The 26,711-nt window shown below is 42.8% G+C and overlaps 3 protein-coding genes across 4 annotated transcripts in view; all 3 read left to right on the top strand.

The window, feature by feature from the left end:
* Positions 1 to 10,346: 10,346 nt before the first annotated feature.
* LOC139582510 (circumsporozoite protein-like) lies at positions 10,347 to 11,723 on the top strand. The gene is made up of 3 exons (XM_071412579.1): positions 10,347 to 10,568; positions 10,659 to 10,714; positions 10,810 to 11,723. Exons 1-3 carry the CDS (start codon positions 10,540 to 10,542, stop codon positions 11,466 to 11,468), a joined length of 744 nt encoding a protein of 247 aa, XP_071268680.1. The 5' UTR covers positions 10,347 to 10,539; the 3' UTR covers positions 11,469 to 11,723.
* Positions 11,724 to 18,958: 7,235 nt separating this feature from the next.
* The window catches only part of LOC139582508 (serine/arginine repetitive matrix protein 1-like), a 26,028-nt gene continuing 18,275 nt past the window's right edge, over positions 18,959 to 26,711 (top strand). Inside the window, exon 1 of one of the 2 annotated variants that reach the window (XM_071412575.1) lies at positions 18,959 to 19,068. The gene's annotated coding sequence lies outside the window, so the exon portion shown is untranslated. The remainder of the gene's footprint in view (positions 19,069 to 26,711) is intronic. The other variant, XM_071412577.1, reaches the window with a different exon arrangement.
* Positions 19,159 to 20,250, top strand: LOC139582509 (uncharacterized). The gene is made up of 2 exons (XM_071412578.1): positions 19,159 to 19,214; positions 19,310 to 20,250. The coding sequence occupies exon 2, from the start codon at positions 19,442 to 19,444 to the stop codon at positions 19,901 to 19,903; it is 462 nt and encodes a 153-aa protein (XP_071268679.1). The 5' UTR covers positions 19,159 to 19,214; positions 19,310 to 19,441; the 3' UTR covers positions 19,904 to 20,250.

Below are 26,711 nucleotides of genomic sequence, written 5' to 3'. Positions count from 1 at the left end.
AGGCAAATAACACTGAAACATGCATGAGAGCACCAGCTGTTCTGGAAGACTGATCACGCTCTCCGCAGCCGATGTGATTAAGACTTTTAAACAGGTCAACATTCACAAGGACGCAGGGCCAGACGGATTACCAGAACGTTTACTGCAAGCATGCGCTGACCAACTGGCAAGTGTCTTAACTGACATTTTCAACCTCTCCGAGTCTGTAATACCAACATGTTTTAAGCAGATCACCATAGTGCCTGTGCCCAAGAAAACTAAGGTAATCTGCCTAAATGACTACAGACCCACAGCACTCACGTCTGTAGCCATGAAGTGCTTTGAAAGGCTGGTAATGGCTCACATCAACATACCTAGGTAGCAGAGAGGACGTATGACGTAAAGGTAACGTAAGGGTAATGGCGGACTGAAGGGATTTATGTAGAGCACCTCAAGATAAAACATAATATTCGAAATATCTGCTAAATTAGACTAAAATATTAGCACTACATAATCTGGTGAGTGATAACCTTCAATCTGGACAATAACACAAAACAAATCCTAAAACTAGAGACATTTATCGACAAATATTACGAAAACAGGCAACAACCAAACATGACGGAGAGTAAGACAGGGGAACAGATTACAAAACGAAAACGTGACTCTTCTACAGACACTGATGATTTAATATTCTCACCACCGGGAATGGTAAAGGTCGAAACCGATCTGTTAAAATCAATAAATGACAAACTGGGTATACTTGAATTAGTTAGTAAGGATATAAAAGAGTTGAAGGCAAGCCTAGAGATGAGTGATGAAAAAGCTGCGACATTGGAGAAGGAAACACACAAGCTAATAGCGACAGTCAATAAGATTGAAACAGAAATGAATGGAATTAAAAAGGAGAACACCGTTCTGAAGGAAGCCTTACTGGACATGCAAACTAGATCCATGAGAGAGAATTTGGTACTTACAGGTATCCAAGAAAAAGAAGGAGAAGTTCCTGAATCTATAGTTAGAGAGTTCCTCCTTACAGCGCTTCAGATTCCACGCGAAGTTATCGACAAAATCCAACTTGAACGCGTTCACCGCTTCGGACAGAGAGGGCAGAGGTACGAACGCCCAATCGTTGCCAAATTTGCTTCATTTAAAGATAAAATAATTGTTAAAAGCCTGGGTAAAAGACTTGCTGGGACCAAAATTGGCATGAATGATCAGTTTCCGAAGGAAATTGCAGAACGGCGTAAAGTTCTGTATCCAATTTTCAAAGAAAATAGATTAAAAGCGAAACGAGTAGCTCTCGTCGTTGATAAACTATATATTGATAACCAGTTGTTCAGAGACACAAAGACTACTCCATGGTTATTTTAAAAATTACAAAGTTCTCATAGACGAGGGAAATAAACACAATTCAAGCCCGGTTACTGATTGTAACAATACAATAAAAAATATAGCTTTTCTATAAATCTTCACATATAACTAATTGAACACACAAGCACTAATTCAACATAGTGAAGATAAAAACTAAGTAAACAGAAGGCACAGTATGTGTGGATGGTATGGTTTGTGTTTATTTTTTATTTTATTTGTTATGTTTGGAAAGTTGAGTGAGTGAGTAATGAAATGGTTGCATATCCCAGAGCCAATGTATTGCTGTGAGCCGGGTATGAGAGGGCTTTCAATGTTGTTCAGATGATGGATATACTTTTATAATGAATTATACGTCTTATTTATTTATTGTCCTATCATGGAGAACTACATTTTTATTTTATTTTTTAATAAATTATATCTAATTATTTATTATCCTATTTTAATGGTACGGTCCATGGCACTATACCCTAGACACCCACATGAATGACCCAGATACTAAGGAGAAGTCCCTAACTGTTTTATGTGCTCGCTGTAAGCGGTCTCTGTATGCAGCTAAAATGAGGTCAGAGACCAAGAGCAGCACTGCCCCCTAAAGATTCTGAGCCTGCTTGGCAGGGTTGGTCCTGCAAAGCCAAAGCCCCATAAAGGGAGAGCAGAATATACAAGGAAATTCTCAAAGCTGCTAATGAGAACCTTGACGACCTTGTACCTAGCCTGTGGGGATTCCGGTGGGGTGCCCCCACCCAGGCAGTGGCAGTGCTGGCAACACTAGCTGCAGTAACCCATGGGGAGGGGGTCACACTCGGACATTCAGAGAGGGGGTATATTATTGTGGCCCTGGCGGCACAAAATCAAAGTCGGACTGCATGGAGATGCGTGGGGACATGGTCATGACGGGTGGCCGTATTGTGGGTGTTTCAGGAATAAGGTGTACATTTGACCTCCATTATCTAGGATGTGACAATGGTAAATAAATCTCTCAATTTTTGCTCATTTTTTGTGCGGTCTTGCAGGCCTTCTCATGCAGCTGCAACTGCAAGTGCATTTGTAAATCATGACCCATCTTGAGTTGGGCTCTGGGATGGTGAAATTGTTGAGAAAGTGAGCTTATGGTTGTGTGGGGGTAAGGGCTGAGTGTGTGTGGGTGTATGTGTGTATCCCACAACTGTTGCGAAGGAAGAAGTAAAAGATGTTAGGGACAATAGAGGATGATCCACAGATATATATAATACAAATCGAGGTGAGGGCAATGGAAATGCATATGGCAATTGATCTTCTTCAATTCGGTAAATGGCACTGTATGCTCTTTTCAAAGAATGGATCCCAGTCGGTTCAGGGCTATGGGATACAGGGGGTCGAGGGTGGTCTGCCGGGCATTGGGATGACAAGCCATCTCGAGATGAGGCCTTTTAGCGGGTGGAATAGTAGGGACCAATTGGAGGTTTACTTAGTAGAAATGCAAATATCATGGTACAACTATATAGACACTCAATCATTATGTTACTTTTTAATAGTACGTTTACAAAAATATATTCTGATTAAAAGAATGAAAGGTGTGTCTCATTATGGTAAGTGGTGAAATAAGTATAGCCAGTTACAATTGTAATGGCTTAGCAGATAATAAGAAAAGACGATCAGTATTTACCTGGCTAAAAGAGAAGGATTATAATATCTATTGTTTACAGGAAACCCATTCAACAATTTTAGATGAAGTTTTGTGGAAAAAGAACTGGGGGGGCAAAATATATTTCTCCCATGGGCAAAGAAATTCAAAAGGGGTGATGGTTTTAATTAACAATAATTTTGATCCAAATGTGCAAATTGTCCAAACAGATCCTCAAGGTAGATGGATTATTTTAAATATGTTATTGGACAATAAACAAATATGGCTTGTTAACCTATACGGTCCGAATAATGATGATCCAAGCTTCTTTGAAAATATATATAAGAATTTATCAACTCTACAAGCAACACTAGACTCTATTATTATAGTGGGAGATTTTAATACGGTCTTAAATACCTCTATAGACCGGAAAGGAAATCACACTACAAACTATCACCCTCAGGCACTTAAGGAAATCATGAATGTCATGGATATATTGGAATTAGTGGATATATGGAGACTTAAATACCCTGATTTAGTGAGATATACATGGCGGAGGCTGAATCAAGCTAGTCGTCTTGACTACTTTCTTATACCATTCTCTCTGGCACCAAAAGTTAAAAAAGTGTTGATAGGGGACAGAATGCGGTCGGATCATCACATAATTGGCATATATATTTCTCTTACAGAATTTCCACGTGGGCGAGGATATTGGAAATTTAATCAAAGTCTACTAGATGATAAATTGTTTAGAACTAGGACAGAAGATTTTATAACTGACTTTTTCAGACATAACATAGGTACAGCAGATCCCCTTATTGTATGGGACACTTTTAAGTGTGCCTTTAGAGGCCATGCAATTCAGTACTCATCTATAAAACAAAGGGAATTTAGATCAAAAGAGTCCATATTAACAAAGGAAATTGAAGGACTAACAGTACAGTTAGATAGCAATAAAAACGGTACCGTAGAGGCACAGAATAAGTTAGAGGAAAAACAAAAAGAAATGGAGGAACTTATTCAAGAAAGATCCAGTGTAATATATTATAAAAAATAAAGCGAACTGGATGGAATATGGGGAAAAATGCACCAAATTCTTTTTCAATCTTCAATATAGAAATGCTACCAAAAAAAATGATATTTTGAAAGAGGAAGTAAAGTACTTTAAGAATATGTTTTCGTTTCAGGCTCCTCCATCTCCACTAACTGAAACTAATTGTATGGATTTTTTTCCTATTAATAATGTAAAATTAACATCTGTACAGAAAGACTCATGTGAAGGCCAAATTACAGAGGAGGAACTGCTTTTACAGGTAATTCAGGTCTTGTCATGTTCATTTTGCTTTTGGAGACCCGTAGAAGCATTTTTTTTAATTTTCATGTTTTTGCTCTCTAAGTCACACTTTCTTAATATTAAAACAACAACATTGGATGTACACACAAACGTTTTTAAAAAATCAGGAGACTACCTTTAATGTCTGGGAAAATCGTATGAAAATGTGATTGTTTTAGTGTAGTTACCCTTTAAAACCTGTTTGGGATAGAGGGCGCTATTTTCACTTTGGGAAAAAATTGTGTCCAATTTAAACGGCCTCGTACTCTATTCTTGCTCGTACAATATGCATATTATTATTACTATTGGATAGAAAACACTCTCAAGTTTCTAAAACCGTTTGAATTATATCTGTGAGTAAAACAGAACTAATTTTGCAGCAAACTTCCTGTCAGGAAGTAAAAAATCTGAAATCGAGGCTCTGTTCCAGGGCCTTCCTATTCATTTGCTTGAAATCTATGGATATACATGCACTTCATACGCCTTCCACTAGATGTCAACAGGCAGTGGGAGGTGGAATGGGGTGTATAGCTTGATCTGAGGTCAAACGAGAGCTCTTGGAATGACGTGACCCCAAATTTCCTTTGTCCAGCAAGGCGCGGGAAGGAACCCTGGATTGTCTTCTGAAAAGCTTTCGTTATAGACGGCTAATATCTCCGGCTTTGATTTTATTTGATACATGTGATAATATCATCGTAAAGTATGTTTTTTCAATATAGTTTTATCAGATTATTGAACGTTTATTGGGAGTTTTGGCGTTTTCCGTTCTCTGCGTTTGGTGAAGATGGACAACTTCGCGCCACTTGGCTAGCTTTGGTTGCTAATTCGACAGGCGAAGAGAACTAGTGTATCTTTCATTTGCTGTACAACATGTATTTTTTAGTAACGTTTATGATGAGTTATTTGATTAGATTAGGTCCAAGAAGGTCCAAGTCCAAGATTTCTCCGGACAATTTTGTGCATTTTGACTACGTATTCACATTGTAAAACCACGATTTGTACCGCTAAATATGCACATTTTCGAACAAAACATATATGTATTGTGTAATATGATGTTATAGGACTGTCATCTGATGAAGTTTGTCAAGGTTAGTGAATAAATGTATATCTTTTGCTGTTTTTTTGCGATCGCTACCTTTGCGGTGAATGAATGCGGTTGTGTGGTTGGCTATTGTAGTAAGCTAATATAATGCTATATTGTGTTTTCGCTGTAAAACACTTAAAAAATCTGAAATATTGTCTGGATTCACAAGATGTTTGTCTTTCATTTGCTGTACACCATGTATTTTTCATAAATGTTTTATGATGAGTATTTAGGTATTTCACGTTGCTCTCTGTAGTTATTCTAGCTGCTTTGGTGATATTTGTGATTGTAGCTGCAATGTAAAACTATGATTTATACCTGAAATATGCACATTTTTCGAACAAAACATAGATTTATTGTATAACATGTTATAAGACTGTCATCTGATGAAGTTGTTTCTTGGTTAGTGACTAATTCTATCTCTATTTGGGGGTTTTGTGCAAGCTACCTGTGCTGTGAAAGAAATGTCTGTGCTTTTTTGTATTTGGTGGTGAGCTAACATAAATATACGTGGTGTTTTCGATGTAAAACATTTTAAAAATCAGACATGTTGGCTGGATTCACAAGATGTTTATCTTTAATTTGCTGTATTGGACTTGTTAATGTGTGAAAGTTAAATATTGAAAAAAAATATTTTGGGGAATTTCGCGTGCTGCCTTTTCAGTGGAATGTGGGGGGGGGTTCCGCTAGCAAAATAGATAGCAATAAAAACGGTACCATAGAGGCACAGAATAAGTTAGAGGAAAAACAAAAAGAAATGGAGGAACTTATTCAAGAAAGATCCAGTGTAATATATTATAAAAATAAAGCGAACTGGATGGAATATGGGGAAAAATGCACCAAATTCTTTTTCAATCTTCAATATAGAAATGCTACCAAAAAAAATGTATTAAAACTTGTTACAAATGATGGAGTCACGCATGATTCACCAAATGATATTTTGAAAGAGGAAGTAAAGTATTTTAAGAATATGTTTTCGTTTCAGGCTCCTCCATCTCCACTAACTGAAACTAATTGTATGGATTTTTTTCCTATTAATAATGTAAAATTAACATCTGTACAGAAAGACTCATGTGAAGGCCAAATTACAGAGGAGGAACTGCTTTTACAGGTAATTCAGGTCTTGTCATGTTCATTTTGCTTTTGGAGACCCGTAGAAGCATTTTTTTTAATTTTCATGTTTTTGCTCTCTAAGTCACACTTTCTTAATATTAAAACAACAACATTGGATGTACACACAAACGTTTTTAAAAAATCAGGAGACTACCTTTAATGTCTGGGAAAATCGTATGAAAATGTGATTGTTTTAGTGTAGTTACCCTTTAAAACCTGTTTGGGATAGAGGGCGCTATTTTCACTTTGGGAAAAAATCGTGTCCAATTTAAACGGCCTCGTACTCTATTCTTGCTCGTACAATATGCATATTATTATTACTATTGGATAGAAAACACTCTCAAGTTTCTAAAACCGTTTGAATTATATCTGTGAGTAAAACAGAACTAATTTTGCAGCAAACTTCCTGTCAGGAAGTAAAAAATCTGAAATCGAGGCTCTGTTCCAGGGCCTTCCTATTCATTTGCTTGAAATCTATGGATATACATGCACTTCATACGCCTTCCACTAGATGTCAACAGGCAGTGGGAGGTGGAATGGGGTGTATAGCTTGATCTGAGGTCAAACGAGAGCTCTTGGAATGACGTGACCCCAAATTTCCTTTGTCCAGCAAGGCGCGGGAAGGAACCCTGGATTGTCTTCTGAAAAGCTTTCGTTATAGACGGCTAATATCTCCGGCTTTGATTTTATTTGATACATGTGATAATATCATCGTAAAGTATGTTTTTTCAATATAGTTTTATCAAATTATTGAACGTTTATTGGGAGTTTTGGCGTTTTCCGTTCTCTGCGTTTGGTGAAGATGGACAACTTCGCGCCACTTGGCTAGCTTTGGTTGCTAATTCGACAGGCGAAGAGAACTAGTGTATCTTTCATTTGCTGTACAACATGTATTTTTTAGTAACGTTTATGATGAGTTATTTGATTAGATTAGGTCCAAGAAGGTCCAAGTCCAAGATTTCTCCGGACAATTTTGTGCATTTTGACTACGTATTCACATTGTAAAACCACGATTTGTACCGCTAAATATGCACATTTTCGAACAAAACATATATGTATTGTGTAATATGATGTTATAGGACTGTCATCTGATGAAGTTTGTCAAGGTTAGTGAATAAATATATATCTTTTGCTGTTTTTTTGCGATCGCTACCTTTGCGGTGAATGAATGCGGTTGTGTGGTTGGCTATTGTAGTAAGCTAATATAATGCTATATTGTGTTTTCGCTGTAAAACACTTAAAAAATCTGAAATATTGTCTGGATTCACAAGATGTTTGTCTTTCATTTGCTGTACACCATGTATTTTTCATAAATGTTTTATGATGAGTATTTAGGTATTTCACGTTGCTCTCTGTAGTTATTCTAGCTGCTTTGGTGATATTTGTGATTGTAGCTGCAATGTAAAACTATGATTTATACCTGAAATATGCAAATTTTTTGAACAAAACATAGATTTATTGTATAACATGTTATAAGACTGTCATCTGATGAAGTTGTTTCTTGGTTAGTGACTAATTCTATCTCTATTTGGGGGTTTTGTGCAAGCTACCTGTGCTGTGAAAGAAATGTCTGTGCTTTTTTGTATTTGGTGGTGAGCTAACATAAATATACGTGGTGTTTTCGATGTAAAACATTTTAAAAATCAGACATGTTGGCTGGATTCACAAGATGTTTATCTTTAATTTGCTGTATTGGACTTGTTAATGTGTGAAAGTTAAATATTTAAAAAAAAATATTTTGGGAAATTTCGCGTGCTGCCTTTTCAGTGGAATGTGGGGGGGGGTTCCGCTAGCAAAATATTTTATAAACTCATGTGCTCTCTTGTTGTTCAAATCAACTTTCCTTCAATGTCTAGCATTCATTGTCTTTTCATTTTCATCAGAATTGTTCTATCTAAAACAATAGCGCTGCATAATATATATATGTTTTGGAAATCAAGTCTTTCTATATTTTATGTCTAGCTAAGAGTTTTGTGTTTGAAGAAGGATTTTTTTTTTTAGGTTTGATAATGTAAACTATCTTATTAGTTAGCTATCTAGCAAGCTAGCTTGCTAACTGAGCAAGTCAGTCACACACACTTCATATGAAACGAATGGTGTGGTGAGTGCATGATGTTAGCACAACAGCTAGCTAGTTAGCGAATCATGGTAACCATTTAGATAACTTTAGCCAGGTAGCTAAAATAATGTCTCTATGGGCTGTATGCAATTATGGAGAGTGGATCAAAATGTTTCTTCGTCGTCTTGCTAGCTAGTTATCTAGCTGTGGCCATTTGACTAGTATCAACAAGGTCTTTCCACAACACCAGCACAGCTAGCTAACATTGACTAGACCATAAAGCAACACACACAGACATGCATTGCCAACAAACGCTACCTTCTGGATTGGAATATTTTAACACAGCTGAGTGGTTGACGACTTCACAATCTTTTCTGAGTGAACATAAAAGAGATTGACTGCCGACCCTCAGAGATTGACTGCCGACACTGTTCGGAGGTGTTAAATACTTATCGTCAGGCAAACATTTGACAATCCTTCCGGTGTGTCTGAGCTGTAACGGATATTACCATCTCTGTCCAAATATCTGTATATGAAACTGCTCAAATGTGAGGTGCAGCAGAGGAGCTGTAGGAGGATGGGCTCATTGTAATGGCTGGAATGGAATTGATGGAACAGAGTTACCAATATGGTTGATATGTTTAACTCTGTTCCATTGATTCCATTCCAGACATTACAATGAACCCATCCTCCTATAGCTCCTCCCACCAGCCTCCTCTGGTGCGGTGCACATTTTAGAAGGTAAACTGCATTTTGGAACATTCTGCATAGGTCTACCGCCGTGTACACATTCATGCGCTTAACATGTGAAGAAATAGGTGGTGATACGTTTCATCAGCCTTATGAATTGGTACAGTGTTAACCTCCACTTTACTTCTTTGATACACTTCAGTGGGTGTTAAGAATTGATTATACGAAATGTCCACTGAAAACAAAGTGATATACAGATATATCAACCGGTGCACCGCGGCTCAGGTTAGTAGATCTCCCTCATAGGATGCATTACGAAGGCACCCCAATTCTGATATTTTTTTTAACTAATTCATCTTTTGACCATTCAGCTCTGAAAAAGATCTGATGCGAAAAGATCTGGCGTGAAAGATCTGATGTGATTGGTCAAAAGAAAAATACGTGGAAAAAATATCAGAATTGGGCTGCCTGTGTAACACAGCCATAGGCCACTTTCTACAGCTAATGTGAGGCGACGCAACAACCAATGGTTGCGTGCCACGTCATCAACTGTGTCAACCACTGACATATGATGTGAATAGCTGATACTTAAAATACTTATCAAGGCGATGTAAGATCTGTCAGACGTCAGCAACGTCTAAGCTTTGGAAAGTGGCTGAAGTCTGTTTGGAAGCAGTGATAAACTCCCTCATAGTCTGTTTGGTCCCAGCCACACAGGCTGTGTTTACACAGGGAGCCCAATTCTGATCTTTGCCCCACGTTATGGGCAAAATAGCTGATCTGATTGTTGAAAAGACCAATTATTGGGAAAAAGATCAGCATTTGGCAGCTACAGACGCATGAACATGTATGAAATTGAATATGCATTCATCAACTGTCTGTTTTTCTGTAAATTGTTGAACTGAATTTGGTGTCTTTCTTTTGTCGTCCAATCATCTCTGTTGTTCACCATATGTCAAAGGATGACTCCTGTTGAAAAACAATTGGCTCGATCCAGAATGGGTGGGTAGAGTTCACTCTTTAAAACCGTCGGATTGGTCCATGATATGCAAACTCCACCCACCAGCACACCAGTTCACACCAGCTGAATGAAATCCAGAGCACCTAATTGCAATTGGGAAATTGAACCAACTGAAATGAAGTTCATTGGCTGACAGCTGTACATAATTAGCCAGCCAGGTTAGAAGGGTCTGGGATTCCTTTATGAGGTGCAACCAAAATAGCTGTTAGACAAAGCAACAGGGATATTCTGGCAAGGTGTCTGTCTAGCATTAGTTCTGAATACTGTTGTGGTTTTGATCACTAAGATGGCTGTGACTTTTGGACTTTCTTTGAGGTTAGTTTTTCAATGTATTTATTTTTTGGTTTACCTTTTTCTAAAAAATTTCACTGGTTATTTATGTTTAACTGTCTGAATGTTTTGTAGTGTTTCTTGGATTTGTTGCCTGCTAATTGGAGGGATAACGTGTTTTACCATTCAAGGTGTGTTTTGGTTTACACTAATTCAGTTCAAATCAGTCTAGTTCCGATAGCTGAAGTCTTGATTTTTACAACCTTTTTTTCTCTTTGTTTCCTAGGTAATGCTTATGGGCATCCTGCCTCAACTGGACCTGAACCAACTGGAGCCCATGCCCAAGCGAGTGTGGTGTCTGTTCCAAATGCCAAAGCTACTGGCCACAATGGCCCGGCATTTGTGACGTCGGGTCGAAATGCCACATCTGAAGCGACCGTCCCCCGCGCCTCAGCAGAAGCGACCGGCCCCCGCGCCTCAGCAGAAGCGACCGGCCCCCGCGCCTCAGCAGAAGCGACCGGCCCCCGCGCCTCAGCAGAAGCGACCGGCCCCCGCGCCTCAGCAGAAGCGACCGGCCCCCGCGCCTCAGCAGAAGCGTCCGGCCCCCGCGCCTCAGCAGAAGCGACCGGCCCCCGCGCCGCAGCAGAAGCGACCGTCCCCCGCGCCTCAGCAGAAGCGACCGTCCCCCGCGCCTCAGCAGAAGCGACCGTCCCCCGCGCCTCAGCAGAAGCGACCGGCCCCCGCGCCTCAGCAGAAGCGACCGGCCCCCGCGCCTCAGCAGAAGCGTCCGGCCCCCGCGCCTCAGCAGAAGCGACAAGCCTTGAACAGACATCCCGACCCCTCAACAAGCTAGATAGGGAGATCATAATTTGGTTTGCCCAACTCCTTAATCGTCTTTCCCCTGTTACAGTGCCTCCTTTTGAAGAAAAGGGCAAAGGTAACTGAGGTGGGGAAATGTGCCAACCAATGCACTTGTTTGAAATGAGGTTCTCCTTCACTTGCGCATCGTCAGGCAAATTGTTTTACATGGGTGGACGCTACATTGGTAGGAATTGTTTTTATAACCGTACAACTAAAATTGACATCTGATTTGGCGATATTGCTGACACACTTTTAGGTTCTACGGTTATGCTTTTGATTTAGCCTGGTGTTCCTGCTACTCTTGCATGATTTGCTCAATAAACCATTTGACTTTCTAAATACCTCGTCCTTCAAATATGTTCTCTTCTGCCTACCATGTGCTTGCTGTTTGGGAACAGACTGGGTCTGGAGTAAAAGGGAATGTGGTTCACAACTGTAAACAGATTTGTTTACCTTTGTTTCTGGTAGTTCAAATGCTAAAGATGTCTAAATTGTCAGAGCTCCCTCATATGTTCATACTTTACCTGTCCCTTTGTGTAGGGTGTTTGACTTACAGTAATTGGCCTGTTACCATAGGTGCCTAAAGAATGTGAATGCAGTTTACCTCAACGTCCCATTGCCTGTCACTAACCTGTCCCAGGGACACTGAAGTTTCTCCTTGACCTTTTTCAGAAACATTAAAACATCTTGACCCATTTTGCCTGTTCTACAATGTTGGTCTGGCCAGACACATGGATGCAATTGTATATGCAGTCTCAACTTTCAGCTGTAAGAAGCATGAAATTTGTCTTTCAGACATGTCAACTCTCAATGTGGCCTTCTGCACAATCCATTTCTACCTGATACCAATGAGAATTCACTTGCAGAAGCACCTGGCAGGAACTTTCAGAATTTAAAAGGTGCATTTGATTAGGCATGCTGTAATAACTTTAATCTGTGGCCATTGTAAATGTGTTAACCTAAAAGCCTGCCGGTGACTCACTTCTGCTTTTCTTGGTATCAAGGTGTGAAACTATTTCAAGAGCTCTTAGCGTTCTTTCTCATGGAATTAGTTACTGACAGTTTATGGCGGAGTGACAAATCAGTGGTGAGCAGGAAGTTGATGTTTTTAGGACCGGCAAGTGACTCATTACTGGCAATCTGATTATGGAGGAATTGACTTCTCTAGGGTAGGGGGCAGCATTCGGAATTCTGGATGCAATGCATGCCCAAATTAAACTGCCTGCATCTCGGGCCCAGAATATATGATATGCATATTACTGGTAGATTTGGATAGAAAACACAAGTTTCCAAAACTGTTAAAATAGTGTCTGAGTATAACAGAACTGATTTGGCAGGCAAACACCTGAGAAAAATCCATTCAGGAAGTAGTTTTTTATTTGGTTTTGTAGTTTTCTATTCAATGCCAATACAGTATCCATTGACTTAGGACTCAAAATGCAGTTTCTGTGCCTTCCACTAGATGTCAACAGTCTTCAGAAAATGTTTCAGGCTTGTATCCTGAAAAATGAGGAAGTAAGAGCAGTCTGAATGAGTGGACCCTGCCGTGTCACAGAGCTTTTTCCTGCGCAAGACCGAGAGAGTGCGTTTCTTGTTTACATTTTATATTGACAACGTTATTGTCCGGTTGAAATAGTATTGATTATTTAGGCTAAAAATAACCTGAGGTTTGAATATAAACATCGTTTGACATGTTTCTATGAACTTTACGGATACAATTTGGTTTTTGGGTATAAAGAGACTTTATCGAACAAAAGGAACATTTATTGAGTAAATTAATGTTTGCTGATTGCAACCATATGTAGATCATCAAAGGTAAGGGATTAATTTTATCTCTATTTCTAAATTGTGTAACTGTTCTAGCTGGCTGGCTACTGTTTGTAATGATTTGTTAATTGGGCTATGTTCTCATAATCGTAATGTATGCTTTCGCCGTAAAGCATTTAAAAAATCTGACACCGTGGTTGGATTCACAAGCAGTTCATCTTTAAACCTATGGAAAATATGTTTGGATTTCTGAATTTTTGTAATGAGTATTTCTGTATATGAATTTGGCGCCCACCAGTTTCACTGGCTGTTGAAGAGGTGGGACGCTACCGTCTCACGTGCCCAAGAGAGGTTAAAGTGATAATCTGATTATGGAGGAACTAAAGTGGACTCAATAGTAAAAGGTTTGATTAAAGCACTACGTTTGGCACAGAGGTAATGTCCCCTGGGGCTGCTTTGAAACTTTTTTTGGGGGGGAATCTGAAGGATCTGGATTCTGTGATCATTTTGTAGCCAGGGTCTGATAGATCTGACAGTTTTAAAAATGTTTTTAGAGAAAATAATCTGACAGCATCAATCTGATTCCCCTTGTAACAGAATCCAGTGAGTGCTGTGAACAGGCCTACACCTTGCCATCTACTGGACAGGTTGCAGTACTACTTCTACACTGTCATGCGGAAACTATACTGGACAAAAATGTAAACGCAACATGTGAAGTGTTGGTCAGCCATCCAGACAGCTGATGAAACTAAGTATTTATGTCTGTAATTATTATTTATGTCTGTTTTTTTATGACGTCATTAAGAATGGTATCGAGAAAATACTGTAACTCGGAAAGTGTACACATTTTATCCGTCAAGTTTCCCATCCAATACGTTGTCTGTGATAGGAAAATTGATGAAATTATTTTTGTTAAGATAGGAAGGTGATTTTAGTTTCTATTGAGAATTGTTTTCATATAAACTATGCACAGTGACTAGACACGCCACGAGTGATGTCAGAGTTCTTGTCAGCATGACGGAACACCCCCTTTGGCCAAAGTGCTTAAAAGTACTTGCTAAGAATTAACATACCAGACCAGAAAAGCATGGAGTATTAGCTACATGTGGGAAATGGTTATTACTTAACCTCAACCCGAGGTGAAGAAGATAACTCCCAGACCTGAACATTGCCAGTCTGCAACTGTGAGTGTAAATTGCTTCAAACTGACTAAAGACACAAGGTGGGTAGGATAAAATCCCATCTCAGAAAATCATTGGTGCATCTGAATATCTGCTCTGATAACACTCCACTACAAGCACAGACAACTAAGAAGAAGGACAATATGGCCTCTGGTGGACAATCAGAGCCTTACACCCACGGGAGAGTCCACCAAAACAAACTTTCGTGAGGGCGTGGTTCTGACCGAGATTGACGACAAACAAAGGGTTTCAACACGTAAATACATTCATTTTTTTCTTACCCCAAATGGTCGGTGGTTCATGTGCAAGATATATGATTAATGTGAGATGAGTTCAAGTGTCACGCCCTGGCCATAGAGAGGTTTTTATTCACTATTTTGGTTAGGCCAGGGTGTGACTAGGGTGGGCATTATAGTTTCTTTATTTCTATGTTTTCTGTTAAGTTTAGTTACCTTACAGAACTGTTCGTTTGTTTCTTTGTTATTTTTGTTCAAGTGTTCGAATTTATTAAAATATTATGAACACGTACCACGCTGCGCTTTGGTCCACTCCTTTTTCATCAGACGAGCGTTACTGAACTTCCCACCACCAACAACGGATCAAGCAGCGTGGTAAGGAGGAGCAGCGTGTCCAGGATTCCTGGAATTGGGAGGAGATCCTGGACGGTAAGGGACCCTGGAGGCAGGCTGGGGAGTATCGCCGTCCACGGGAGGAACTAGAGGCAGCAAGAGCAGAGCGGTAGCGTTACGAAGGGACTCGGCTAGCAAGGAAGCCCGAGAGGCAGCTCAAAAAAAAGAATTGGGGGGAGGCACACGGGGAGTGTGGCTGAGTCAGGTTGGAGTCCTGAGCCAACTCACGGGGAGTGAGTTACCGTGGCGAGCATCGTACTGGTCAGGCACCGTGTTATAAGGTGGAGTGCACGGTGTCTCCAGTGCGCGTGCACAGCCCAGTGCGCTACCTTCCAGCTCCCCGAATCAGCCGGGCTAGAGTGGGCATCCAGCCAGATCGGAGGATGCTGGATCAGTGCATCTGGCCGCCAGTACGTCTCTACGGCCTGGGATATCCTGCGCCGGCTCTGCGCACTGTGTCTCCAGTGCGTCTGCACAGCTCAGTGCGTCCTGTGCCTGCGCCCCGCATCTGCAGGGCGAAAGTAACCATCCAGCCAGGACTGGTTGTGCAGGCTCCTAGCTCGAGACCTCCAGTGCGCCTCCACGGCCCAGTGTATCTGGTGCCTCTGCCTAGGACACAGCCTCCTGTATGTCTCTCCAGCCTGGTGAGTCCTGTGCCTGCGCCTAGAACTAATCCTCCCGTATGTCTCCCCAGCCTGGTGAGCCCTGTGGCAGCTCAACGTACCAGACTGCCCATACGTCTCCTCCCTCCAGTGATGATCCATGGCAAGAAGCCTCCAGTGATGATCCATGGCAAGAAGCCTCCAGTGATGATCCATGGCACGAAGCCTCCAGTGATGATCCATGGCACAGAGCCTCCAGTGATGATCCATGGCACGAAGCCTCCGGTGATGATCCATGGCAAGAAGCCTTCAGTGATGATCCATGGCAAGAAGCCTCCAGTGATGATCAATGTCAAGAAGACTCCAGTGATGATCAATGGCAAGAAGCCTCCAGTGAGGAGTCATGGAACAAAGGCCTCCAGTCCAGAGCCTACTGCGAAGGTCTCCAGTCCGGAGCCTCCAGCGACGTTCTCCAGTCCGGAGCCTCCAGCGACGGCCTCCAGTCCGGAGCCTTCAGCGACGGCCTCCAATCCGGAGCCTCCAGCGACGTTCTCCAGTCCGGAGCCTCCAGCAACGTTCTCCATTCCGGGGCCCGCTACGAGGGACCCCAGTCTGGGGTCGGCGGCGAGTGTCCCCGCACCAGAGGCGCCACCAAAGTGGGGGGAGCCAGAGGCAGAGGGGGGTCTACGTCCCGCACCAGAGCCGCCGCCGTAAAGAAAGCCCACCCGGCTTAAAGGAAGCCCACCCGGACCCTCCCCTTTAGAGTCAGGTTTTGCGGACGGAGTCCCCATCTTTGGGGGGTACTGTCACGCCCTGGCCATAGAGAGGTTTTTATTCTCTATTTTGGTTAGGCCAGGGTGTGACTAGGGTGGGCATTCTAGTTTTTTTTATTTCTATGTTTTCTATTTCTTTGTGTTTGGCCGGGTATTGTTCTCAATCAGTCTATCAGATGAACTGTCAGTATACTAAGTTGAACTGTTGTCGATAATAGTTGCCCTCCAGTGGGGGGAGGACGTACAACCTGTTAGAATTATAGTATGCTACTATTGAATACCTCCAATAGTAGGTCACTCCTATTAAATTTACCAGATGATAAACTATTCAATACAGATAGGTCAATCTGATAGGCTACTTTGTAGCTGGTTAACATTTAATAGAGAAGGTTTTTGGGAAAGCCTTTCCATCTACCAGAAGACAGTTGTTTATATCATTACCATCACTATATTTTGCCTGTTCCTTAATTGTTTTTTCTTCATATTATGAGCCATGTCTTACCGTGATTCAAAGTAGCCAAGCCAAAAAACTACCATAGAAATGTTGAGGGAAATATTTTATAAACTCATATGTTCTCTCCTGTTGTTCAAATCAACTTTCTTTCAATGTCTAGCATTCATTGTCTGAGTGCGGATTGGTGCTTATCACGGTAGGAGGCCGTTTTCTATCTTGCTAGAACAAAAGACATACCTGCTGTGTGCGGATGAATCTGACTTTGGCTGACAACTTGTTTTTGAGCCAATCAGAGAGCACGAAGCTCCTTGTGGGGGAGCGACAAGAAAAAGAGGGCCTTTTCATCAGAATTGTTCTACCTAAAACAATAACGCTGCAAAATACAACTTTTTTTTCTATTTCAAGTCTTTATATATTTTATGTCTAGCTAAGAGTTTTGTGTTTGAAGAAGGATTTGTTGTTAGGTTTGATAATGTAAACTAGCTTATTAGTTAGCTATCTAGCAAGCTAACATTAGCTTCACACACACTTCATATGAAACTAATGGTGTGGTGAGTGCATGATGCTAGCACAACAGCTAGCTAGCTAGCGAATCATGGTAACCATTTAGATAATTTTAGGCAGGTAGCTAAAGAAATGTATCTATGGGCTGTATGCAATTATGGAGAGTGGATCAAAATGTTTCTTCGTCGTCTTGCTAGCTAGTTATCTAGATGTGGCCATCTGACTTGTATCAACAAGGTCTTTCTACAACACCAGCACAGCTAGCTAACATTGACTAGACCATAAAGCAACACACACAGACATGCATTGCCAACAAACGCTACCTTCTGGATTGGAATATTTTAACAAAGCTGAGTGGCTGACGAATTCACAATCTTTTCTGAGTGAACATAAAAGAGATTGGCAGCCGACATTGTTGGGAGGTGTAAAATACTAATTGTCAGGCAAACATTTGACAATCCTTCCGGTGTGTCTGAGCTGTAAGGGATATTACCATCTCTGTCCAAATATCTGTACATGAAACTGCTCAAATGTGAGGTGCAGCAGAGGAGCTGTAGGAGGATGGGCTCATTGTAATGTCTGGAATGGAATTGATGGAACAGAGTTACCAATATGGTTGATATGTTTAACTCTGTTCCATTGATTCCATTCCAGCCATTACAATGAACCTGTCCTCCTATAGCTCCTCCCACCAGCCTCCTCTGGTGCGGTGCACATTTTAGAAGGTAAACTGCATTTTGGAACATTCTGCATAGGTCTACCGCCGTGTACACATTCATGTGCTTAACATGTGAAGAAATAATAGTTTTTCAACATTTTAAGGTGAACATTCTGAGTCGTTCCATCAGCCTTATGAATTGGTACAGTGTTAACCTCCACTTTACTTCTTTGATACACATCAGTGGGTGTTAAGAATTGATTATACGAAATGTCCACTGAAAACAAAGTGGTATACCTGCTTATAGCCTCCTTTACACCACTGACTGTACTATTTGAGAAGGGTACTCCTCCCTCACTGCTTTTGCCCGTTCACATCATCAACCGGTGCACCGCGGCTCAGGTTAGTAAAACTCCCTCAAAGGCTATATTTACAAAGGCACCCCAATTCTGATATTTTTTTTCACTAATTCATCTTTTGACCAATCAGCTCTGAAAAAGATCTGATGTGAAAAGATCTGGCGTGAAAGATCTGATGTAATTGGTCAAAAGGAAAATACGTGGAAAAAATATCAGAATTGGGCTGCCTGTGTAACACAGCCATAGGCCACTTTCTACAGCTAATGTGAGGCGACACAACAACCAATGGTTGCGTGCCACGTCATCAACTGTGTCAACAGTTGCTGAATTTGGTGTTTTTCTTTTGTCGTCCAATCATCTCTGTTGTTCACCATACGTCAACGGATGACTCCTGTTGAAAAACAATTGGCTCAATCCGGAATGGGTGGGTAGAGTTCACTCTTTAAAACTGTCGGATTGGTCCATGATGTGCAAACTCCACCCTCCAGCACACCAGTTTCCATTAGCTGAATGAAAACCAGAGCACCTAATCACAATTGGGAAATTGGACCATTTGAAATGAAGTTCATTGGCTGACAGCTGTACATAATAGCCAGCCAGGTTAGAAGGGTCTGGGATTCCTTTATGAGGTGCAACCAAAATAGCTGTTAGACAAAGCAACAGGGATATTCTGGCAAGGTGTCTGTCTAGCATTAGTTCTGAATACTGTTGTGGTTTTGATCACTAAGATGGCTGTGACTTTTGGACTCTCTTTGAGGTTAGTTTTTCAATGTATTTATTTTTTGGTTTACCTTTTTCTAATATTTTTCACTGGTTATTTATGTTTAACTGTCTGAATGTTTTGTAGTGTTTCTTGGATTTGTTGCCTGCTAATTGGAGGGATAACGTGTTTTACCATTCAAGGTGTGTTTTGGTTTACACTACTTCAGTTCAAATCAGTCTAGTTCCGATAGCTAAAGTCTTGATTTTTACAACCTTTTTCCCTCTTTGTTTCCTAGGTAATGCTTATGGGCATCCTGCCTCCACTGGACCTGAACCAACTGGAGCCCATGCCCAAGCGAGTGTGGTGTCTGTTCCAAATGCCAAAGCTACTGGCCACAATAGCCCGGCATTTGTGACGTCGGGTCGAAATGCCACATCTGAAGCGACCGCCCCCCGCGCCTCAGCAGAAGCGACCGTCCCCCGCGCCTCAGCAGAAGCGACCGGCCCCCGCGCCTCAGCAGAAGCGACCGGCCCCCGCGCCTCAGCAGAAGCGACCGGCCCCCGCGCCTCAGCAGAAGCGACCGGCCCCCGCGCCTCAGCAGAAGCGACCGGCCCCCGCGCCTCAGCAGAAGCGACCGGCCCCCGCGCCTCAGCAGAAGCGTCCGGCCCCCGCGCCTCAGCAGAAGCGACCGTCCCCCGCGCCTCAGCAGAAGCGACCGTCCCCCGCGCCTCAGCAGAAGCGACCGTCCCCCGCGCCTCAGCAGAAGCGACCGGCCCCCGCGCCTCAGCAGAAGCGACCGGCCCCCGCGCCTCAGCAGAAGCGTCCGGCCCCCGCGCCTCAGCAGAAGCGACAAGCCTTGAACAGACATCCCGACCCCTCAACAAGCTAGATAGGGAGATCATAATTTGGTTTGCCCAACTCCTTAATCGTCTTTCCCCTGTTACAGTGCCTCCTTTTGAAGAAAAGGGCAAAGGTAACTGAGGTGGGGAAATGTGCCAACCAATGCACTTGTTTGAAATGAGGTTCTCCTTCACTTGCGCATCGTCAGGCAAATTGTTTTACATGGGTGGACGCTACATTGGTAGGAATTGTTTTTATAACCGTACAACTAAAATTGACATCTGATTTGGCGATATTGCTGACACACTTTTAGGTTCTACGGTTATGCTTTTGATTTAGCCTGGTGTTCCTGCTACTCTTGCATGATTTGCTCAATAAACCATTTGACTTTCTAAATACCTCGTCCTTCAAATATGTTCTCTTCTGCCTACCATGTGCTTGCTGTTTGGGAACAGACTGGGTCTGGAGTAAAAGGGAATGTGGTTCACAACTGTAAACAGATTTGTTTACCTTTGTTTCTGGTAGTTCAAATGCTAAAGATGTCTAAATTGTCAGAGCTCCCTCATATGTTCATACTTTACCTGTCCCTTTGTGTAGGGTGTTTGACTTACAGTAATTGGCCTGTTACCATAGGTGCCTAAAGAATGTGAATGCAGTTTACCTCAACGTCCCATTGCCTGTCACTAACCTGTCCCAGGGACACTGAAGTTTCTCCTTGACCTTTTTCAGAAACATTAAAACATCTTGACCCATTTTGCCTGTTCTACAATGTTGGTCTGGCCAGACACATGGATGCAATTGTATATGCAGTCTCAACTTTCAGCTGTAAGAAGCATGAAATTTGTCTTTCAGACATGTCAACTCTCAATGTGGCCTTCTGCACAATCCATTTCTACCTGATACCAATGAGAATTCACTTGCAGAAGCACCTGGCAGGAACTTTCAGAATTTAAAAGGTGCATTTGATTAGGCATGCTGTAATAACTTTAATCTGTGGCCATTGTAAATGTGTTAACCTAAAAGCCTGCCGGTGACTCACTTCTGCTTTTCTTGGTATCAAGGTGTGAAACTATTTCAAGAGCTCTTAGCGTTCTTTCTCATGGAATTAGTTACTGACAGTTTATGGCGGAGTGACAAATCAGTGGTGAGCAGGAAGTTGATGTTTTTAGGACCGGCAAGTGACTCATTACTGGCAATCTGATTATGGAGGAATTGACTTCTCTAGGGTAGGGGGCAGCATTCGGAATTCTGGATGCAATGCATGCCCAAATTAAACTGCCTGCATCTCGGGCCCAGAATATATGATATGCATATTACTGGTAGATTTGGATAGAAAACACAAGTTTCCAAAACTGTTAAAATAGTGTCTGAGTATAACAGAACTGATTTGGCAGGCAAACACCTGAGAAAAATCCATTCAGGAAGTAGTTTTTTATTTGGTTTTGTAGTTTTCTATTCAATGCCAATACAGTATCCATTGACTTAGGACTCAAAATGCAGTTTCTGTGCCTTCCACTAGATGTCAACAGTCTTCAGAAAATGTTTCAGGCTTGTATCCTGAAAAATGAGGAAGTAAGAGCAGTCTGAATGAGTGGACCCTGCCGTGTCACAGAGCTTTTTCCTGCGCAAGACCGAGAGAGTGCGTTTCTTGTTTACATTTTATATTGACAACGTTATTGTCCGGTTGAAATAGTATTGATTATTTAGGCTAAAAATAACCTGAGGTTTGAATATAAACATCGTTTGACATGTTTCTATGAACTTTACGGATACAATTTGGTTTTTGGGTATAAAGAGACTTTATCGAACAAAAGGAACATTTATTGAGTAAATTAATGTTTGCTGATTGCAACCATATGTAGATCATCAAAGGTAAGGGATTAATTTTATCTCTATTTCTAAATTGTGTAACTGTTCTAGCTGGCTGGCTACTGTTTGTAATGATTTGTTAATTGGGCTATGTTCTCATAATCGTAATGTATGCTTTCGCCGTAAAGCATTTAAAAAATCTGACACCGTGGTTGGATTCACAAGCAGTTCATCTTTAAACCTATGGAAAATATGTTTGGATTTCTGAATTTTTGTAATGAGTATTTCTGTATATGAATTTGGCGCCCACCAGTTTCACTGGCTGTTGAAGAGGTGGGACGCTACCGTCTCACGTGCCCAAGAGAGGTTAAAGTGATAATCTGATTATGGAGGAACTAAAGTGGACTCAATAGTAAAAGGTTTGATTAAAGCACTACGTTTGGCACAGAGGTAATGTCCCCTGGGGCTGCTTTGAAACTTTTTTTGGGGGGGAATCTGAAGGATCTGGATTCTGTGATCATTTTGTAGCCAGGGTCTGATAGATCTGACAGTTTTAAAAATGTTTTTAGAGAAAATAATCTGACAGCATCAATCTGATTCCCCTTGTAACAGAATCCAGTGAGTGCTGTGAACAGGCCTACACCTTGCCATCTACTGGACAGGTTGCAGTACTACTTCTACACTGTCATGCGGAAACTATACTGGACAAAAATGTAAACGCAACATGTGAAGTGTTGGTCAGCCATCCAGACAGCTGATGAAACTAAGTATTTATGTCTGTAATTATTATTTATGTCTGTTTTTTTATGACGTCATTAAGAATGGTATCGAGAAAATACTGTAACTCGGAAAGTGTACACATTTTATCCGTCAAGTTTCCCATCCAATACGTTGTCTGTGATAGGAAAATTGATGAAATTATTTTTGTTAAGATAAGGAAGGTGATTTTAGTTTCTATTGAGAATTGTTTTCATATAAACTATGCACAGTGACTAGACACGCCACGAGTGATGTCAGAGTTCTTGTCAGCATGACGGAACACCCCCTTTGGCCAAAGTGCTTAAAAGTACTTGCTAAGAATTAACATACCAGACCAGAAAAGCATGGAGTATTAGGTACATGTGGGAAATGGTTATTACTTAACCTCAACCCGAGGTGAAGAAGATAACTCCCAGACCTGAACATTGCCAGTCTGCAACTGTGAGTGTAAATTGCTTCAACTGACTAAAGACACAAGGTGGGTAGGATAAAATCCCATCTCAGAAAATCATTGGTGCATCTGAATATCTGCTCTGATAACACTCCACTACAAGCACAGACAACTAAGAAGAAGGACAATGTGGCCTCTGGTGGACAATCAGAGCCTTACACCCACGGGAGAGTCCACCAAAACAAACTTTCGTGAGGGCGTGGTTCTGACCGAGATTGACGACAAACAAAGGGTTTCAACACGTAAATACATTCATTTTTTTCTTACCCTAAATGGTCGGTGGTTCATGTGCAAGATATATGATTAATGTGAGATGAGTTCAAGTGTCACGCCCTGGCCATAGAGAGGTTTTTATTCACTATTTTGGTTAGGCCAGGGTGTGACTAGGGTGGGCATTATAGTTTCTTTATTTCTATGTTTTCTGTTAAGTTTAGTTACCTTACAGAACTGTTTGTTTGTTTCTTTGTTATTTTTGTTCAAGTGTTCGAATTTATTAAAATATTATGAACACGTACCACGCTGCGCTTTGGTCCACTCCTTTTTCATCAGACGAGCGTTACTGAGCTTCCCACCACCAACAACGGATCAAGCAGCGTGGTAAGGAGGAGCAGCGTGTCCAGGATTCCTGGAATTGGGAGGAGATCCTGGACGGTAAGGGACCCTGGAGGCAGGCTGGGGAGTATCGCCGTCCACGGGAGGAACTAGAGGCAGCAAGAGCAGAGCGGTAGCGTTACGAAGGGACTCGGCTAGCAAGGAAGCCCGAGAGGCAGCTCAAAAAAAAGAATTGGGGGGAGGCACACGGGGAGTGTGGCTGAGTCAGGTTGGAGACCTGAGCCAACTCACGGGGAGTGAGTTACCGTGGCGAGCATCGTACTGGTCAGGCACCGTGTTATAAGGTGGAGTGCACGGTGTCTCCGGTGCGCGTGCACAGCCCAGTGCGCTACCTTCCAGCTCCCCGAATCAGCCGGGCTACAGTGGGCATCCAGCCAGGTCGGAGGATGCTGGATCAGTGCATCTGGCCGCCAGTACGTCTCTACGGCCTGGGATATCCTGCGCCGGCTCTGCGCACTGTGTCTCCAGTGCGTCTGCACAGCTCAGTGCGTCCTGTGCCTGCGCCCCGCATCTGCAGGGCGAAAGTAACCATCCAGCCAGGACTGGTTGTGCAGGCTCCTAGCTCGAGACCTCCAGTGCGCCTCCACGGCCCAGTGTATCTGGTGCCTCTGCCTAGGACACAGCCTCCTGTATGTCTCTCCAGCCTGGTGAGTCCTGTGCCTGCGCCTAGAACTAATCCTCCCGTATGTCTCTCCAGCCTGGTGAGCCCTGTGGCAGCTCAACGTACCAGACTGCCCATACGTCTCCTCCCTCCAGTGATGATCCATGGCAAGAAGCCTCCAGTGATGATCCATGGCAAGAAGCCTCCAGTGATGATCCATGGCACGAAGCATCAAGTGATGATCCATGGCACGGAGCCTCCAGTGATGATCCATGGCACGAAGCCTCCGGTGATGATCCATGGCAAGAAGCCTCCAGTGATGATCCATGGCAAGAAGCCTCCAGTGATGATCAATGTCAAGAAGACTCCAGTGATGATCAATGGCAAGAAGCCTCCAGTGAGGAGTCATGGAACAAAGGCCTCCAGTCCAGAGCCTACTGCGAAGGTCTCCAGTCCGGAGCCTCCAGCGACGTTCTCCAGTCCGGAGCCTCCAGCGACGGCCTCCAGTCCGGAGCCTTCAGCGACGGCGTCCAATCCGGAGCCTCCAGCGACGTTCTCCAGTCCGGAGCCTCCAGCAACGTTCTCCAGTCCGGGGCCCGCTACGAGGGACCCCAGTCTGGGGTCGGCGGCGAGTGTCCCCGCACCAGAGGCCCCACCAAAGTGGGGGGAGCCAGAGGCAGAGGGGGGTCTACGTCCCGCACCAGAGCCGCCGCCGTAAAGAAACCCCACCCGGCTTAAAGGAAGCCCACCCGGACCCTCCCCTTTAGAGTCAGGTTTTGCGGACGGAGTCCCCATCTTTGGGGGGTACTGTCACGCCCTGGCCATAGAGAGGTTTTTATTCTCTATTTTGGTTAGGCCAGGGTGTGACTAGGGTGGGCATTCTAGTTTTTTTTATTTCTATGTTTTCTATTTCTTTGTGTTTGGCCGGGTATTGTTCTCAATCAGTCTATCAGATGAACTGTCAGTATACTAAGTTGAACTGTTGTCGATAATAGTTGCCCTCCAGTGGGGGGAGGACGTACAACCTGTTAGAATTATAGTATGCTACTATTGAATACCTCCAATAGTAGGTCACTCCTATTAAATTTACCAGATGATAAACTATTCAATACAGATAGGTCAATCTGATAGGCTACTTTGTAGCTGGTTAACATTTAATAGAGAAGGTTTTTGGGAAAGCCTTTCCATCTACCAGAAGACAGTTGTTTATATCATTACCATCACTATATTTTGCCTGTTCCTTAATTGTTTTTTCTTCATATTATGAGCCAGCAGAAGCGACCGTCCCCCGCGCCTCAGCAGAAGCGACCGGCCCCCGCGCCTCAGCAGAAGCGACCGGCCCCCGCGCCTCAGCAGAAGCGACCGTCCCCCGCGCCTCAGCAGAAGCGACCGGCCCCCGCGCCTCAGCAGAAGCGACCGGCCCCCGCGCCTCAGCAGAAGCGACCGGCCCCCGCGCCTCAGCAGAAGCGACCGGCCCCCGCGCCTCAGCAGAAGCGACCGGCCCCCGCGCCTCAGCAGAAGCGACCGGCCCCCGCGCCTCAGCAGAAGCGACCGGCCCCCGCGCCTCAGCAGAAGCGACCGGCCCCCGCGCCTCAGCAGAAGCGACAAGCCTTGAACAGACGGCCCGACCCCTCAACAAGCTAGATAGGGAGATCATAATTTGGTTTGCCCAACTCCTTAATCGTCTTTCCCCTGTCTCCTTTTGAAGAAAAGGGCAAAGGTAACTGAGGTGGGGAAATGTGCCAACCAATGCACTTGTTTGAAATGAGGTTCTCCTTCACTTGCGCATCGTCAGGCAAATTGTTTTACATGGGTGGACGCTACATTGGTAGGAATTGTTTTTATAACCGTACAACTAAAATTGACATCTGATTTGCTGATATTGCTGACACACTTTTAGGTTCTACGGTTATGCTTTTGACTTAGCCTGGTGTTCCTGCTGCTCTTGTATGATTTGCTCAATAAACCATTTGACTTTCAAAATACCTCATCCTTCAAATATGTTCTCTTCTGCCTACCATGTGCTTGCTGTTTGGGAACAGACTGGGTCTGGAGTAAAAGGGAATGTGGTTCACAACTGTAAACAGATTTGTTTACCTTTGTTTCTGGTAGTTCAAATGCTAATGTCATCTAAATTGTCAGAGCTCCCTCATATGTTCATACTTTCCCTGTCCCTTTGTGTAGGGTGTTTGACTTACAGTAATTGGCCTGTTACCATAGGTGCCTAAAGAATGTGAATGCAGTTTACCTCAATGTCCCACTGCCTGTCACTAACCTGTCCCAGGGACACTGAAGTTTCTCCTTGACCTTATTCAGAAACATTAAAACATCTTGACCCATTTTGCCTGTTCTACAATGTTGGTCTGGCCAGACACATGAACATGGATGCAATCGTATATGCATTCTCAACTATCAGCTGTAAGAAGTACGAAATGTGTCTTTATCAGACATGTCAACTCTCAATGTGGCCTTCTGCACAATTCAATTCTACCTGATAGCAATGAGGTTACCCCTGACAGGAACTTTCCGACTTTAAAAGGTGCATTTGATGAAGCATGCTGATGAAGCATGCTGTATTAGCTTTAATGTGAAATCCATAGATTACAAACTAATTAATTTATTAAA

The sequence above is a fragment of the Salvelinus alpinus genome, chromosome 8 (assembly GCF_045679555.1).
Source record: "Salvelinus alpinus chromosome 8, SLU_Salpinus.1, whole genome shotgun sequence".
Taxonomy (NCBI): domain Eukaryota; kingdom Metazoa; phylum Chordata; class Actinopteri; order Salmoniformes; family Salmonidae; genus Salvelinus; species Salvelinus alpinus.
The sequence above is the reverse complement of the archived record's forward strand: the minus strand, read 5'-3'. Positions and strand labels throughout refer to the sequence as shown.

What these genes read in the sequence shown, in the direction of transcription:
- LOC139582510 (XM_071412579.1), top strand. Translation starts at nt 10,540, where the DNA reads ATGGCTGTGACTTTTGGACTTTCTTTGAG. An exon ending in ACTTTTGGACTTTCTTTGAG is followed by an intron (nt 10,569 to 10,658) that starts GTTAGTTTTTCA and finishes AATGTTTTGTAG; the next exon opens with TGTTTCTTGGATTTGTTGCC. An exon ending in AACGTGTTTTACCATTCAAG is followed by an intron (nt 10,715 to 10,809) that starts GTGTGTTTTGGT and finishes TTTGTTTCCTAG; the next exon opens with GTAATGCTTATGGGCATCCT.
- LOC139582509 (XM_071412578.1), top strand. Translation starts at nt 19,442, where the DNA reads ATGCCACATCTGAAGCGACCGCCCCCCGCGCCTCAGCAGAAGCGACCG.